The sequence below is a fragment of the Salmo trutta genome, chromosome 21 (assembly GCF_901001165.1).
Source record: "Salmo trutta chromosome 21, fSalTru1.1, whole genome shotgun sequence".
Taxonomy (NCBI): Eukaryota; Metazoa; Chordata; class Actinopteri; order Salmoniformes; family Salmonidae; genus Salmo; species Salmo trutta.
Genome location: NC_042977.1, coordinates 6,451,693 through 6,467,474, shown reverse-complemented (window position 1 = coordinate 6,467,474; position 15,782 = coordinate 6,451,693). Strand labels below are relative to the sequence as shown.

General features: G+C 39.5%; 1 protein-coding gene across 2 annotated transcripts in view; it reads right to left on the bottom strand.

Annotated features, from left to right (window-relative positions):
• Window positions 1-1,160: 1,160 nt before the first annotated feature.
• The window catches only part of LOC115156582 (protein disulfide-isomerase TMX3), a 39,550-nt gene continuing 24,928 nt past the window's right edge, over window positions 1,161-15,782 (bottom strand). The window contains exons 10-17 of one of the 2 annotated variants that reach the window (XR_003868289.1): window positions 11,582-11,680; window positions 11,085-11,142; window positions 10,814-10,867; window positions 10,620-10,676; window positions 6,656-6,785; window positions 6,267-6,335; window positions 4,317-4,867; window positions 1,161-2,308 (exon numbers count right to left, since the gene is read on the bottom strand). Coding sequence is in view for 1 of the 2 variants with exons in the window: in XM_029704052.1 (XP_029559912.1) it covers window positions 4,619-4,867; window positions 6,267-6,335; window positions 6,656-6,785; window positions 10,620-10,676; window positions 10,814-10,867; window positions 11,085-11,142; window positions 11,582-11,680 (716 nt within the window). In the remaining variant the exon portion in view is untranslated. The remainder of the gene's footprint in view (window positions 2,309-4,316; window positions 4,868-6,266; window positions 6,336-6,655; window positions 6,786-10,619; window positions 10,677-10,813; window positions 10,868-11,084; window positions 11,143-11,581; window positions 11,681-15,782) is intronic. The other variant, XM_029704052.1, reaches the window with a different exon arrangement.

Here is a 15,782-nt window from a genome sequence, read left to right as displayed (position 1 = left end):
GAGAGGTTCTTGATTATCTTTTGGCAGGTCAAGGGGGCACTTGCGCAATCATTGGCGATGAATGTTGTACTCTTGTCCCAGATCACTCTTCTAATATAACTGGTCTCGCCAAATACATTACCACTAAGAATAATTCCCCACAACCAGAGTGGACTCCTGCAACTTGGTTGGAATCCCTGTTTGGAAGTTGGGGATCCCAAATTGCCACATGGGCTGCAGCATGTCTTTTTTTCTTAGTTTGTCTAAATTGTGTTATTTAACATGCTGTGTATTGTTGATAAATGTATTATAGTAGTACCATACCAATTTGATTGTATAACCCAGAATGAAGGTTTGAAAAGATGAAGTGTCTGGTTTTATGTGTTGATTTCCCTTACTTTTAGAGAAATATGACATAGAAGCTAAAATCGAAATGCTTAAATTAAAATGTAATGATTATTATGACACATTATGATAAGAGGATGGAATGTGATGGACATTTTTATGTTCGTACTTTTCTAAATAACCAATTTCTGTGTTCACGCAAGTGACTGATTGAACTCCTGTGACAAATTCTCACTGTAGTATCTTCAATTTGTCAGTAGGCCCAGACCCTTGTTTTGAGAACGATATCTCAGTTTCAAGGTCTCTGCTTGGAAAGAAGAAGCCTTGTGAGGTATTGGTCTACCACATGCATGAACCAGTATTAGTCAGTCACATGAATGAAGCAAACGTTAATTAATTATGAATGATGAATAAGCTAAATCATGCAAATATGACTTGACTGCAGTATATAAGAGTACAAACGGGACTGCCCCTGGAGAGCCCCTTGACAGACATTCACTATGGCGCATCAAGTTTTTTGGAACTTTTCCAGCACCCTTATAATAAACAATGATTCATTTAAGATTGACTTTGAAAGTCCCGGTGTAAGAATTTCCGTGACGCAACTTAAGAAAATGCATTGTTCAGTAGCACTGGTCCAAGAGACACATTTGGCAGAGAATGATTCAAGGTGGGAAAAAAAGAGGGGTTGCTATCTTGTTTAATAGATCACTGTGCTTGCCAAGGATAAAGTGTTGAGGGATGATCAGGGTACATATGTGATGGTAGTGGGGTCAGTAGGTGGCACAGACATTAATATTCTGAACCTGTATGCACCAAATGAAGACAACCCAGAGTTCTTTACAGATATTGCAACTGTAATAGCAGACAATGCGAAAGGGATGGTTATTGTTCGCTGGGACTTTAAATGCATACAGAATTACAAGCTTGACCGACTTCCTGCATATTCAAAAAAATTTAATTAGGGCTTATTGATACTTGGCATTTTAAGAATCCCAGAATGAAGGGGATTTCCAAAGTTCATAACAGCTACTCCAGAATAGACTTATTTTGTATATCCAAGCAGTATTTACATAAAGTAGAGAAATATAGCATTTAACCTATAACTATATCGGACCACAGTCCAATGTGTCTCAAGATAAATCTAGGAATGGAGAAGCACTTTCAATATTGGAGGCTTAATGTCTCCATATTGACAGACCATATTGTAAAGCAAGAGGTACAAGATGACTATAAGTGATAATGATGACGTATCATCATCTATTTCATGGGAAGGGGCAAAGGCAGTATTAAGAGGGAAGATAATTGCTTTGTGTGCCAAATTAAGAAACAGCGTATTGAAAAACAGCAGGGTTTGGGGATAGTTTAAAGAGAACATAAAAAAACAAGGGATGATGATATATTGCATAAGTTGAATGAATGTAGACACAAATGAGATGAGTTGTTGATTTACAAAGTAGAAGGGGCAGTTAGATTTACTAATCAAAGATATTATGAGGTGGGTAATAGAGCCAGCCGGTTGTTAGCCTTTCAGCTACGAAAATCCCAGGCTAGCAGAGTAGTCCCTAAGATAATTCATCCCTTCTCTAAAGCAGAACCAAGAGACATTGCAGAGGCATTTGGAGCATATTATAAAGACCTTTACGATTCATCAGAACAAGACCATAAACAAGAACAAATTAGAACCCTTTTGTCTAACTTATATCTCAATAAATGATCAGAGGAGGAGGGGGCCGGAATGACACAGACAGTTACAGAAAGCGAGATTGAGGAAGCTATTAAGGGATTGAAAATAGGGACAGGGACAGATGGATACCGAAGTGAATTTTATAAGACCCAGTTCTGTGCAGAGAAAATACTGTGATAGTGAATAATCAAAGGGAGAGCAACCCAAAACGTGGCAATCATTACAGTAATCCATATGAAAGGTAAAGGTCCTTCCCAGTGAAGCTCATTTTGGTCTTTTAGTCTTCTCCCCACGGACCTGAAATTGTTATCCACAATAATTACTGAGAGAATTCAGAAACATATAGGGAAACTGATTAACCCAGATCAGACAGGTTTTATACCTGGCAGACACATTTCTAACAATATTAGGAGAGTTTTAAACATTCAATCACTGGCGAAGGGTAGACAACAAACATTAATACATCTCAGCTTAAATGGATTTGGTGCATTATGGTTGATTGGTCATACCTAAAACAAACACTATTGAGTATGGGATTCAGCCCATTGAAAGGTTACAGCTCATAATTCTTCATCCTGAAAAGAGGAACTAGCATAAGTTTCTCTAAATATTGAGCCACTGGCAGAAATGATGATGAACCCACAAATTGAAGGCATAGTGGATGAAGGTGTGACACACAAGATATCACACTTTGCATATGATATTTTGCTGTATTTAAAAAATCCCTTATCCTCAATCCCTAAACTCTTACATGGTTTGAGGTGCTTTGAAGAACTGTCTGGGTATAAAGTCAGTGAAGCAAAGTCAGAAGCTATGATGATTTCAGGAAATTTGCCCTCTCAGTTGAATAAAGACGTGTCCTTTCATTGGTCTAGACAAGGGTTTAGATATTTGGGTATTATTTTAACACCCTGCGCATCACAGCTTTACTCAGGACACTATGCTAAACTGATCTCACAGATTAAGACATACTTATTGCGATGGGAAGATCTGCCACTTTCTTTAATTGGTAGGGTGGAAACGGTAAGAATGAATATGTTGCCCAGATTGCTCATTCCATTTCATGCATTACCCATTCTAGTCCCTGTGTCTACCTTCAAGCTGTTTCATCAGCTTATTTCCAAATACATATGGAAAAACAAGAGACCTAGAGTGAGACTCAAAGTCCTTTTTTTTTTTTACCCAAATACAAATGTGGCCTGGGCTTACCCAATTAAAAAAATTACTTTTGGGCCACTCAATTAAAAGCTTTGGTGGCCTGGATTAATATCTTATATTCTGAGAACAGTCATGGCAGCCATGTTCTGTGTATGTTTGGTGGGACTTTGATGGAATATTCTCCTAACCCTCAGAAACCTGGACATGGGAAAGTTCCAATGAAATGTGTCTAGAACATTAAAGGGCAATTCCACCACTTTCAACCTCATAATCATTATCTCCAGCACTATACCGGTGTCTACATAATATGAAAACTGCACAATTCTATGATCTGTGGTTAAAAAGAAAAGGATGTAAAAAAACGCTTCTCTGTGACATCACAGGGTAAGATTGAAAGTAAGAAAAACTGTGGTTTTCAAAACTTGAAACAAGTTTCTAGCCAGAGGAGGGTATTTTCTTGCTCCCCACGTCACTGCAAATTTCATAGTGTTTGAAAATCACTGTTTTGATGATATTATCGTGTAGAACTTGTTAACTTTATATTTCTTTCTACAAAATGTAGAAATGCTCAATTTTTACATATGTAGACGCTAGTATTGTGCTAGATAATTAAAATTAGGTTGAAAAGTGGTGAAATTGCTCTTTAATATAGGATATTCTGAGAACATGGCATCACATTTAATCTGTAACGCCAAAACATGCTAAATAGGTTCTCAGGAATTTCTGCTAGCACACATAGAATGTTCCCCTAACTAACAGAAAACTGGATACAAACACCAGGAGAACATTACAGGTAACATTACAAAATTGTTCTCTACCTAGAATTGTTTGCTGGGTTTATTGATGGTGCTAAAAAAACTAACACCACAGTGGAACAAAATAGAACAATTTCACTGTAAACGTCTCCTGTAACCCACTGTGAAGACATTTCCGGTTTATATAGGCCCTACAATTCATTGTCTTCTACAACACTGAATTGACATGAATTCATTAACGAATGTTTTAAATAAAAATATATATGATAAAATGTCCAAATCAAATAAATAAGAGTTTGGAGTGCTGCAACATAACCCTAATAATTTCTTAGAAAATGATTAATGACGTAGAAATTCAAGTATTGCTAAACATACTCAGAATAACTACTCACCCTGAATCGCCAATTGACCCCTAGTACCTCCTCCCTAGGGTACGTTGAAGCAATATGGCGAAAACACCACACAGTCTATAGGAAGGCAATTAAAGTTATTACCATATTGCTTAAACCTCATTATTACCATATTGCTTAAATCTCATTTAATTATATCTACCAGAGGGGCTAAGGGGTAGGGGTTTATTTTAGTTTTTTTTTATTTAACCTTTATTTATCCAGGAAGTCCCATTGAGGTCAGAATACATATTTTATGAGGGAGACATGGCCACGAGGGCAGTTCAATACTTCATACTTCATACTTAATCGGCCTTCTTCTCTGCCGGATTCTTCGCTTTCGTCTCAGTCTTCTTGTCTTCCCCAGGACCTTTGAGCTGCTTTGGCTCCATCCTCTCCCCAGTGATTGGTTCCTCGTCCTCTGTGTCGCTCATCGCCTCTGTGTTTCTCATTGAGCGCCAGGCCATGCATAGGCCGTAACAGATGGCACTTCCGCCGCCGCCGAAAACAACGACGAGGAAGGCGCCCAAAAGGGGCGCATTGGTAAATATATTCTGAGGAAGAGGAGAGAGAGAGAGAGGTGTAGATTGGTGGTGTTGATCTTGTGGTCAGGGCACAGAGGTAAGGCAAAGCCGTACTTTGCTATACAAAAAAAAAATCCATTATACAACAGCACTGATAAAATGTAATTACAGTTGAAGTCGGAAGTTTACATACACCTTAGCCAAATACATTTCAACTCAGTTTTTCACAATTCTTGACATTTAATCCCAGTAAAAATTCCCTGTCTTAGGTCAATTAGGATCACCACTTTATTTTAAGAATGTGAAATGTCAGAATGATAGTAGAGAGAATGATTTATTTCAGCTTCCCAGTGGGTCAGAAGTTTACATACACTCAATTAGTATTTGGTAGCATTGCCTTTAAATTGTTTAACTTTGGTCAATCACTCCTGCAGCAAAGCACCCCCACAACATGGTGCTGCCACCCCCATGCTTCACGGTTGGGATGGTGTTCTTCGACTTGCAAGCCTTCCCCTTTTTCCTCCAAACATAATGATGGTCATTATGGCCAAACAGTTCTATTTTTGTTTCATCAGACCAGAGGACATTTCTCCAAAAAGTACGATCTTTGTCCCCATGTGCAGTTGCAAACCGTAGTTTGGCTTTTTTATGGCGGTTTTGGAGCAGTGGCTTCTTCCTTGCTGAGCGGCCTTTCAGGTTATGTCGATATAGGACTCGTTTTACTGTGGAAATAGATAATTTTGTACCTGATTCCTCCAGCATCTTCACAAGGTCATTTGCTGTTGTTCTAGGATTGATTTGCACTTTTCGCACCAAAGTAAGTTAATCTCTAGGAGACAGAACGCATTTCCTTCCTGAGCGGTATGACGGCTGCGTGGTCCCATGGCATTTATACTTGCATACTATTGTTTGTACAGATGAACGTGGTACCTTCAGGCGTTTGGAAATTACTCCCAAGGATGAACCAGAGGTCTTGGCTGATTTCTTTAGATTCCCCATGATGTCAAGCAAAGAGGCACTGAGTTTGAAGATAGGCCTTGAAATACATCCACAGGTACACCTCCAATTGACTCAAATGATGTCTATCAGAAGCTTCTAAAGCCATTACATAATTTTCTGGAATTTTCCAAGCTGTTTAAAGGCCCAATCAACTAGGTGTATATAAACTTCTGACCCACTGGAATTGTGATACAGTGAATTATAAGTGAAATAATCTGTCTGTAAACAATTGTTGGAAAAATTACTTGTGTCATGCACAAAGTAGATGTCCTAACCGACTTGCCAAAACTATAGTTTGTAAACAAGAAATGTGTGAAGTGGTTGAAAAACGAGTTTTAATGACTCCAACCTAAGTGTATGTAAACTTCCGACTTCAACTGTATGTCAAAGTGAAAATGAAAGCCTCGTGCCAACATATTCTGTGACTTACTGTAACAGTCGTTTTGGTGTTGAACGCAATCCTTATAAAGCATTGATAGTATCCATTCCCTCCCTGGGACTGATTGAAACAAGATTATTAATGTTGGATATTTTCAAGAAAGACATGGCATATACAAATGTTATTGGGTAATATACAATGTTTTGCTGGACACTACACATTGCATCAAATGTATCATATTTGAACATGGTTCTCTGTATTTTACATTTTTTGTAAAAAAGTGTTTGTTTGAGCTTCAATGAAATTGACAGGGTTTGCACTTTGGAACTATTCTAATGTTTCTATTGTGCTGGGCAAGCTTAATCAAGCACATGTAAAGTATTTCAAAGATTTCAAATACAATTTAATCCCAGGTCAGATTTAGGCTTAGTTAGACTGACTTTAATCCGGCCCTTCGACACTCCATCGATGAACTTCACCAGCTGTTCCTTTGTCTCCACTTTGTTGGGCGGTAGGAAATATCCATCGTTGGACACGTTGAGCACGATAATAGAGGGCATGGCCAGTTCTCTGTCAACACATACACATAGGGTTTAGGGTTAGTTGTCAACACGCTGTGTCAGTGGCGATTTCAGTGAAGCCACTACACAACCCAACAATAAACAATACATTAAATGCACTATAACAGTGACAAACGGTGCCCACAAACAGCTAGGGCCTACATAAAGCTGTCCCAACAACAGAGCTTTCTTTTTAGCACCATAGAGTGAATCGTTACCACCGCTACACATGGCTATTAGCGGAGCCTTGTCTGGCAGCAAAACAGTTTATCCAGACTTTAAAAAAAAACATAGCTGATATGGCTGTCTTGCTTAAATAAATACGGTCTCTACTGACTCCTTGTGGATTCGTGTAACTCGACAAGAACCGTGTTCTCCCTCAATAATAATGAATGCCGACATGAGTTTTGACTTTTGAACCATACACCAACATTTTTACATTTATGTTCAGTAAATTCATCATGTCTGTTATTTTATCATTAACACAAGTAGCTCTAACTAGAAGCAAGTGCAAACAACTATTCATTCAGCCCCATGGAAATGGACACTAACAGAAATTCAGATAGATGTTAGTTCAGATAAAATCAGTAAGATGTTGAGGCATTAACTTCTCTTCTTTTAAGTCACCACAGAGAGAGAGAGAGAGTTGAGGGACAGTGTCTGACAGACCAATCAACCTGTACATGTACTCTGCTGCATGCTTATTGTTATTGTTGAATGTATGGTTATTTTGACCCTTGGTTATTGTTGTTACTGTTGTCCCGTTGACAATTTTGATTCTCATTTTATTTATTTTTTTATATTGTAAATATCCAAAATATGCTTTGGCAATATGTACATTGTTACTTCATGCCAATAAAGCGAATTGAATTGAGAGAGAGTGCGAGAGACACGGACTCAGCGGTTAGCCTACCATTTGAAGTATTTTATTATGTGGTCTAAAAGGGAAGGAAAATACAATTATGAGGATCCACTTTTATTGACAATATACTGACGCACAGACAGCGCATTGCACAAACAAAACAACCCTCACAATATGAACTGGAATTACATAGGTCCATTCCTTAACTTTTTGTGAACAAAACATTTTGAATGGGAAGAGACTCACTGGCAAACATGGTTACAGACCCAACAACACTATATAGTATCCCCTCCTCATGGAGAAAACCACATGAACTATTATAATACACAAAGTAAGCAAAACAATGAAATGCATCATTCTAACATTGCCTAAAATGATGAATAAGATACTAATGAGACCTATTTAAGCAACATAACAATGGAGATGTACAAACTATGGCATAATGGAACGATGAGAGGATAAGAATCAAGCCGTAATTTCGATTAAGACATGAGCAAGCTGAGACGGACGGTAGCCTACACTAAATTTGGAAAGTATTCAGACCCCTTGACTTTTTACACATTTTGTTACGTTACAGCCTTATTGTAAAAGGGATTATATAAATACAAATTCTCATCAATCTACAGAGAACTCAATAATGACAAAGCAAAAACTGTTTTTTGGACATTTTTGCAAAAGTATTAAAAATCAAAAACAGAAATACGTAATTTACATAAGTATTCAGATCCCTTGCTATTAGACTTGAAATTGAGCTCAGATGCATCTTGTGTCCATTGATCATCCTTTAGATGTTTCTAGAACTTGATTGGAGTACACCTGTGGTAAATTAAATTGATTGGACATGATTTGGAAAGGCACATACCTGTCTATATAAGGTCCCACAGTTGACAATGCATGTCAGAGCAAAAACCAAGCCATGAGGTGGAAGGAATTGTCTGTAGAGCGCCGAGACAGGATTGTGTTGAAGCACAGATCTGGGGAAGGGTACCAAAAAATATCTGCACCAATTGAAGGTCCCCAAGAACACAGTGCCCTCCATCATTCTTAAATGAAATAAGTTTGGAACCACCAAGACTCTTCCTAGAGCTGGCAGCCCAGCCAAACTGAGCAATCAGGGGAGAAGAGCCTTGGTCAGGGAGGTGAGCTCCAGACTTCCTCTGTGGAGATGCAAAAACCTTCCAGAAGGACAACCATCTCTGCAGCATTCAAAATAATCAGGCCTTTATGGTAGAATGGCCAGACGGAAGCCACTCCTCAGTAAAAGGCGCATGACAGCCCGCTTGGAGATCTCCAAAAGGCACCTAAAGACTCTCAGACCAAGAGAAACAAGATTCTCTGGTCTGACAAAATCAAGATTGAACTCTTTGGCCTGAATGCCAAGCATCATGTCTGGAGGAAACCTGGCACCATCCCTACGGTGAAGCATGGTGGTGGCAGCATCATGCTGTGTGGATGTTTTTTAGCAGCAGGGACTGGTAGACTAATCACGATCGAGAGAAAGATGAACAGAGCAAAGTGCAGAGAGATCCTTGATGACAGCCTTTCCAGAACGCTCAGGACCTCAGACTGGGGCGAAGGTTCACCTTCCAACAGGACAACGACCATAAGCACAGCCAAGACAAAGCAGGAGTGGTTTTGGGACAAGTCTCTGAATGTCCTTGAGCGACCCAGCCAGAGCCCGGACTTGAACACCATCAAACATCTCTGGAGAGAAATGAAAATAGCTGTGCAGCGACACTCCCCATCTAACCTGAAAGAGCTTGAGAGGATCTACAGAGAAGAATGGGAGAAACTCCCCAAATACAGGTGTGCCAAGCATTTAGCATCATATTCAATAAGACTCGAGGCTATAATCGCTGCCAAAGGTGCTTCAACAAAGTACTGAGTAAAGGGTCTGAATGCTTATGTAAAGGTGATATTTCAGTTTCTTATTTTTAATACATTAGCAACAAAAATACTAAAAACCTGTTATTGCTTTGTCATTATGGGGTATTGTGTGTATATTGATAATGGGGAAAAAAACTACTTAATCAATTTTAGAATAAGGCTGGCAGCGAAACCATCCAGCCTCAATTACTGCCTGGAACCTAACAAAGTGGAAAAAGTAAAGGGGTCTGAATACTTTCCGAATGCACTGCTATATCTTTATTTGTTTAGCCACACAATTTAATGCATGCTATAATTTTGGCAAGCACGTACCTATTCTCCTCCGTTTGTTGGTTGTGAAGGTTGATTGCTCATCTATATGTGGTGTCTAGCCACAATGTTTGGTTTCCCCAGCAGTCCCAGTTTAACAACGTTATCTAGATGTGATGCACAATTCTCATATTTTGAGTCCCTTTCAGACAGATGTTTTAAATCTTTAAACTCAGACATGGACCACCCACCCTCTCCACCAAATAGCAGGCAAGGGAAGCAAAATAGTGATTGCTTTGCGATGCTCACAGTTAGTCATTGCTTCCTTCCAAATCACTCATTGTTGAATTTGCGATTTCCGACTTGTGTAATATTTATGCCCAAAGGCCAATGAGCACTGAGAAGTTCTCTCTAATTTATTTTTATATGACAAGGAAAAGTATTTTCCAGTAGATTATTGACGTGATTTATGATTCTGACTGCTTATCTAGCTATCAAGGATTTTAAAAGTATGATATTGACATTATCAGTCCAATCAAAGCTAACGTGATTTGACATAATTTTGTCTGTGGCCAATGACCTTTAACCTTCTTGGATGGGCATTTCTACTGTAAATCTATGGCTCTACCCCACCTGTCCTGAACGATGGGTCGCCACTGTGCTGTGTACGGAAGGCACTACTAGGCAGGCCAGGTCCTGGAGAACCATTGCCCGAAACAAAGATTCTAACCACACTTACCTCAACAATTGCTTATATAATGCATTGATGTCAATTGTGGATTTGTGCAAAAACTCTGGCTACTTCTGAATTTTAAATAAGGGCAGAAAAGAGAAATGACCACTCACTCCATGATGAGGCCATTGATGTACTCGTTTCCATCCATGTGACCAAACTGGAATTCTCTGAGAAGACATCAGGACCATATTCATTATGATACATCGTAGAAAAACGTATTGCAAAATAAAACGAAAACATTAATTTCTTATTGGACAAGTTCAGATAGTACCTCCCCGTTTCTCTCCGTTTCAGACAAACTCACTTGCTATAGAGGTCCTTGTATTCAGTGGCCACTCTTTCCACCATGGTCTTGTAACTGGGTAGGGAGGAATATTTGATTAATAAGAATAGGCTGTTAATGTTTTGAGGGCAATATTTATCACGTGAACAAAAGTTGATTTGTAAGGGTGATCTTGGCCTAATGGAAACTTGAGATCTACATGTGTAACTTGAATTGTAGCACATATGAGGTAAATGTGTAATTCAGGTGAACTACCCCTTACATTATATTGGGATAAAAGAGATACTCATACCGGATGCTCTCCTCAGTAGGGTTTCTCTCATCCACTATAGCCAGAGCCACCAGTTTGCCTATGATGAGGAACACACATAAAACACCAAACATTTCCTATGGTGAGGAACACACATAAAACACCAAAATAATTCTAAACACAGAAAAAACACACATTTAACTTCACTTCATAACCATCATTCACATAGGATTTTATTCCTACCTGATTCATTAAAGCCACACTGTAAGAATGAATAGCAATGTAATGCACTAGTTCATACACTCACTGAATATTGGACACTGTTGCTTGCCCCCTTGTGGTAGACAAGTAGACACACAAAGACATCTATTCTATTGAATACTTCTAATTCAAAGTTTTTTACTGGTAAAGCACATCCTCTACCGTGTGTGTGTGTGTGTGTGTGTGTGTGTGGGTGTGTGTGTGTGTGTGTGTGTGGGTGTGTGTGTGCACGCAGGCACGTGTGTGTATCTGTGTGTGCATGAGAGAGTGTAACATACTTGTATCTCCCATTTCATACAAAGTGTAGCTGTCAATCTGGAGGTAATTAAGGAATCGTTCACTATTGATCCAGGATGCGAGGTCCCCATCATGTTGTTCTAAGAGACAAGAGAAAGAATATATAATATACAAGTTTCTAGTCGAAGAATACTAATGTTAACGAGAGGCTGCTGAGAGTGATTAAACAACCCAAAAATGCACTTGAAGACTTTCCCGATTGATCAACAACAGCCTAAGTAGGCTACAGTATAATGAACAACTTTTAGCAAATGATGATCCCAAAAAAATTGTAGCTGACTATGTTCTAGGGCTGCGGTGCAATTCTCTACCCTTCTCCCGAAGTGTGTAATCACACACTTCCCTTCATGGATTTATAAGGAATGGACAGAGGAAAGGAATATGGTGGAAACTCCCTCCGGACATGGTTGCACCAATCCAATGCTTTTAACTGTGTGAAGGGGAGTGAATGAGTGGACACCTCTTGGTGAAGGGAAAATAATTGGACTTCAACAATAGCCGTGGTTGATGATGTGATGAGTAGCTAAGCATAGCATACGATTCGGTAACAGTATCACTGCAGCCTAAGTTAATTTAATTCATGGCTGATTGCAAAAAAGCCTGCTGCAAACAGCGCTCACATTTCTTTGTACTGCATAATTACAGGTGTGTCAGAGAGAGAAAACAAGTGTTGTAAATAAATTAGGTTGTTTTCACATATATGCCTCTTTAAAATAACCAATCTCAGTCCTCTTTAATGTGAACTTTGGGGTAAAAAAAAAAAGCAATATACGTAACTCTTTGTACTCACACTGCCCTTGCCTTTGAATGAGGACTTAACTCTTTTGCCAGTTCACTTCACCTATTTTGTGGTTCGAGTCCTTTTTGCATTCACAATGCTATGTTTAGAATGGAACCAAGATCTTTTTCCAACATTTACTCAACGCATTCTGGGTTTTTACAAAGTGCCAGATAAGCCATTCCATCAGATCATGTTATCGGACAGCTAGATATACCGACTTACATTTTGGAAGCTAATAGATTGCATTTAGTTAAAAGATGAGACATAATAATTATAATCAGAAGATATTAACATGTAAATATTATTGGTAACAGAGTAAATAGCATAAGAATACTGCAGATTAAATAATGCTGTAATTGAAAATTCTACACCCAATGCAGGGTACTGCTCCTTTAAGACCTAGCGTTGATTTTGTGATTAGAGCTATCTGGAATCCTTGGGACATCCCTACCCTAAATCCTAACCTTAACCATAACCCTTACCTAACCTTAACCCTTACCTTAACCATTTTAAATGTCAACGTCAATAGGGTAACGTTAGGGTTGGGACGTCCCAGGGAGACCGGATAGCAATGACCTCACAAAATATGTTGTCTTCTCACACCATTCAAACCCCACAATCAAATACACTGCTGATGAAGCGCTCTTAGCCTATTGCAAACAAATAATCTGAACATCGTGTCAGTACAAAACTCCACGCATATTTTGGAATTTCTGTGTATCCTTGACAATCGCTAAACAATATCCAAAAACAGCACACCGGAACACAGAATTCAAGCGACCACCTATTTAGATGGTTCGCTTCGGGGGCTCATTTGAGTGGTCGGAGTTCCTTTGGAGAGTTCAGACTGAACAAAAAATGAAGCGAACCGCACTGAGTTTACAAAAATTTGCTGAAAGAGACAAAGTTTGAAAATACCCTTAATAATCACAAGATTGGGCCTAATAAAACTGAGCACAAAAATAAACGGTTTCAGGACCATTGACAGCTATGCACGCCATCACGTAGAAAAGCGCTCACGTCAATCTAGCACCGGCGGGGCCGCGCCCTGTGTTGATTGCTAGTGGGCTACTAAACCTAAGTGTTTGACATGGGCTGGAGCAGGCCTGAGCCGAGGCAGAGATAGTGCCATGTTCCTTATTTGATATTGCTCCCATTCCCTTTTTGCCAAGTTTAGAATTGTAAACTAATAGCAAATAGAAGACTATTGAGAGCACTGCTCCAGATCATTTGATATCAACCACAAGAGAAGAGGGATAAAGAGGGAGAGAAACTGTGAATCCTAAACCGCCCCCTAGCCCCTACTACCTCAATCGGAGGGCCCACCGTTGCCACGTGATGCTGACGAAATGCGAGGGTGACTTCCAGAGTGGCGATGGGATCAATAAACCCATCAACTTCGGTACACTTCTGACTTGAATGATGCAATTCATATTCGACTTATAAAAACGACCATAGAATTACAAACAAACAAATCCCCCCCCCCGTCAATTTACAAGATATAAACCCCAGTAACAGTTAAACATTTAATTTGAGAGGTATTTCATCTGTAACGTGTCAAGTCTCAAAATAAGACATAAACAAATGCTATTGGTATATAATTAGGCATGCCTCTCCATTCTTTTGTATGAAATCGCATAAACTCCAAACATTTCCCATTGCGTGTCAGGATTGCACTTGCTCTGAAGCCTGCAGCCTTGCTGGCTCGGTCGAAGTGGCTGAGGGTCTAATTAGCCCTTACACTTTTAACTCACTCAGCTTTGGGACCCTTGTGCAAATGGTGGTACACTGTACTGACTATTGTACAGCAGAGACTCCAAACCCCATAAATCATGAGCGCACTGCATACAAAACAAAGCTGAGAGCTCTCCATGCAGAATCTGCCGGTGCCACCCAACTAAATCCAGCAAAGTGGACTCATTTATCACCAGAACCTCCCAACAAAGCACACAATCGTTGGAAATAATTGCACAACAAACAGAACATAACAACTGCGATTAAATGTGTTTCAGACATAATTATGCACCATAGTGGTATTTTTTCATTTTCTCACCGGAATAGACAACCAATGACGTCATTGGTTGATTGAGCCTGCTGTCTGATATAAAAATGAATTGAGTCATGTTTTGTAGCAATTATTGTGGGCTTTGTTTTGCCAATTGCACGATCACGCTAGCATCGAGTAGATATGGTTGTCCTTGTTCAATAGAACGATTGGACTTTTCTCAACAATGTTCCTATTTGCCACGACATTGCAGGTTATCTAGGTCGAACTCATTTTCCCTGGCTTTGTAACAGCTAATTCCTGACAGGAGCCTTACTTCCTTGTACCAATTTTGTTCCCACCCTCAAAGGCAGGCTTTTCAAAACAGGTGCTGTACTCGTTTCTACAGGTTCATGGGAGCTATGTTACTCTGCACTCTATCTGAGATTGCTAAATAATTACAATGGCTGCTTCTGATAATTCCTCTTTCCAAGAGCTGGTCGCTGAAAACGTTTTTGATGTTATTTTACATAGGGACATACAGCCCTATTAATTTGAGCCAGAATACACTGAAGATGAGTTGAGACAGTGAGAACAAGAATTGCCAGACCAGCAAGTAGCGATAGGGTGACACGACCAGACTCTGACTGGTGGTGCCTATGCGAATGCCGACAGAAGATGTCTGTGCCGCAACAAATTTGATCATGGACAATCGAAGTTTCGACGCACATGTGGATAGAGGGGTGCTGGAGACGTTTTTATGAACCTCTAAGATCAACTAGTGGCAGCAGTCTAGACCATCTGGACCAGGAGGGCAACTGACAAATGAGTACGGTTTTTTGCTCTCGGTAGCTAGCTAGCAATTTATGCTCTCTTTTTACACAAGGCAGTGTTGTCCAGTACAGTATAATTTTGTAATCGATTCGGCCATAACGGGCTTGCTGGTACTACTACAAGCCAAGCTAGCCAGCTTTGTTTGCTATACCCAACATGTACTGTAGCCTAATGATATAGCTAGCTAAATAACGTTAGCTAGCCTCAGTGCATCTCATTAGGAGCAAAACTGGATAAATATTTTTGTTGATGATGACAAATAGAAAAGGAATTACTTTGGCTTTATGATGCATATTAACTATGCCAGTGCGTGGTAGCTAGCTATCTAGCTAACGAATAGTACCAGTCAAAAGTCTGGACACACCTACTCATTCAAGGGTTTTTCTTTATTTTTACTATTTTCTACATTGTAGAATATGAAATAACGCATATGGAATCATAGTGTTAAAAAAGTGTTAAACAAATAGCCACCCTTTGCCTTGACGACAGCTTTGCACACTCTTGGCATTCTCTCAACCAGCTTCACCTGGAATGCTTTTCCAACAGTCCTGAAGGAGTTCCCACATATGCTGAGCACTTGTTG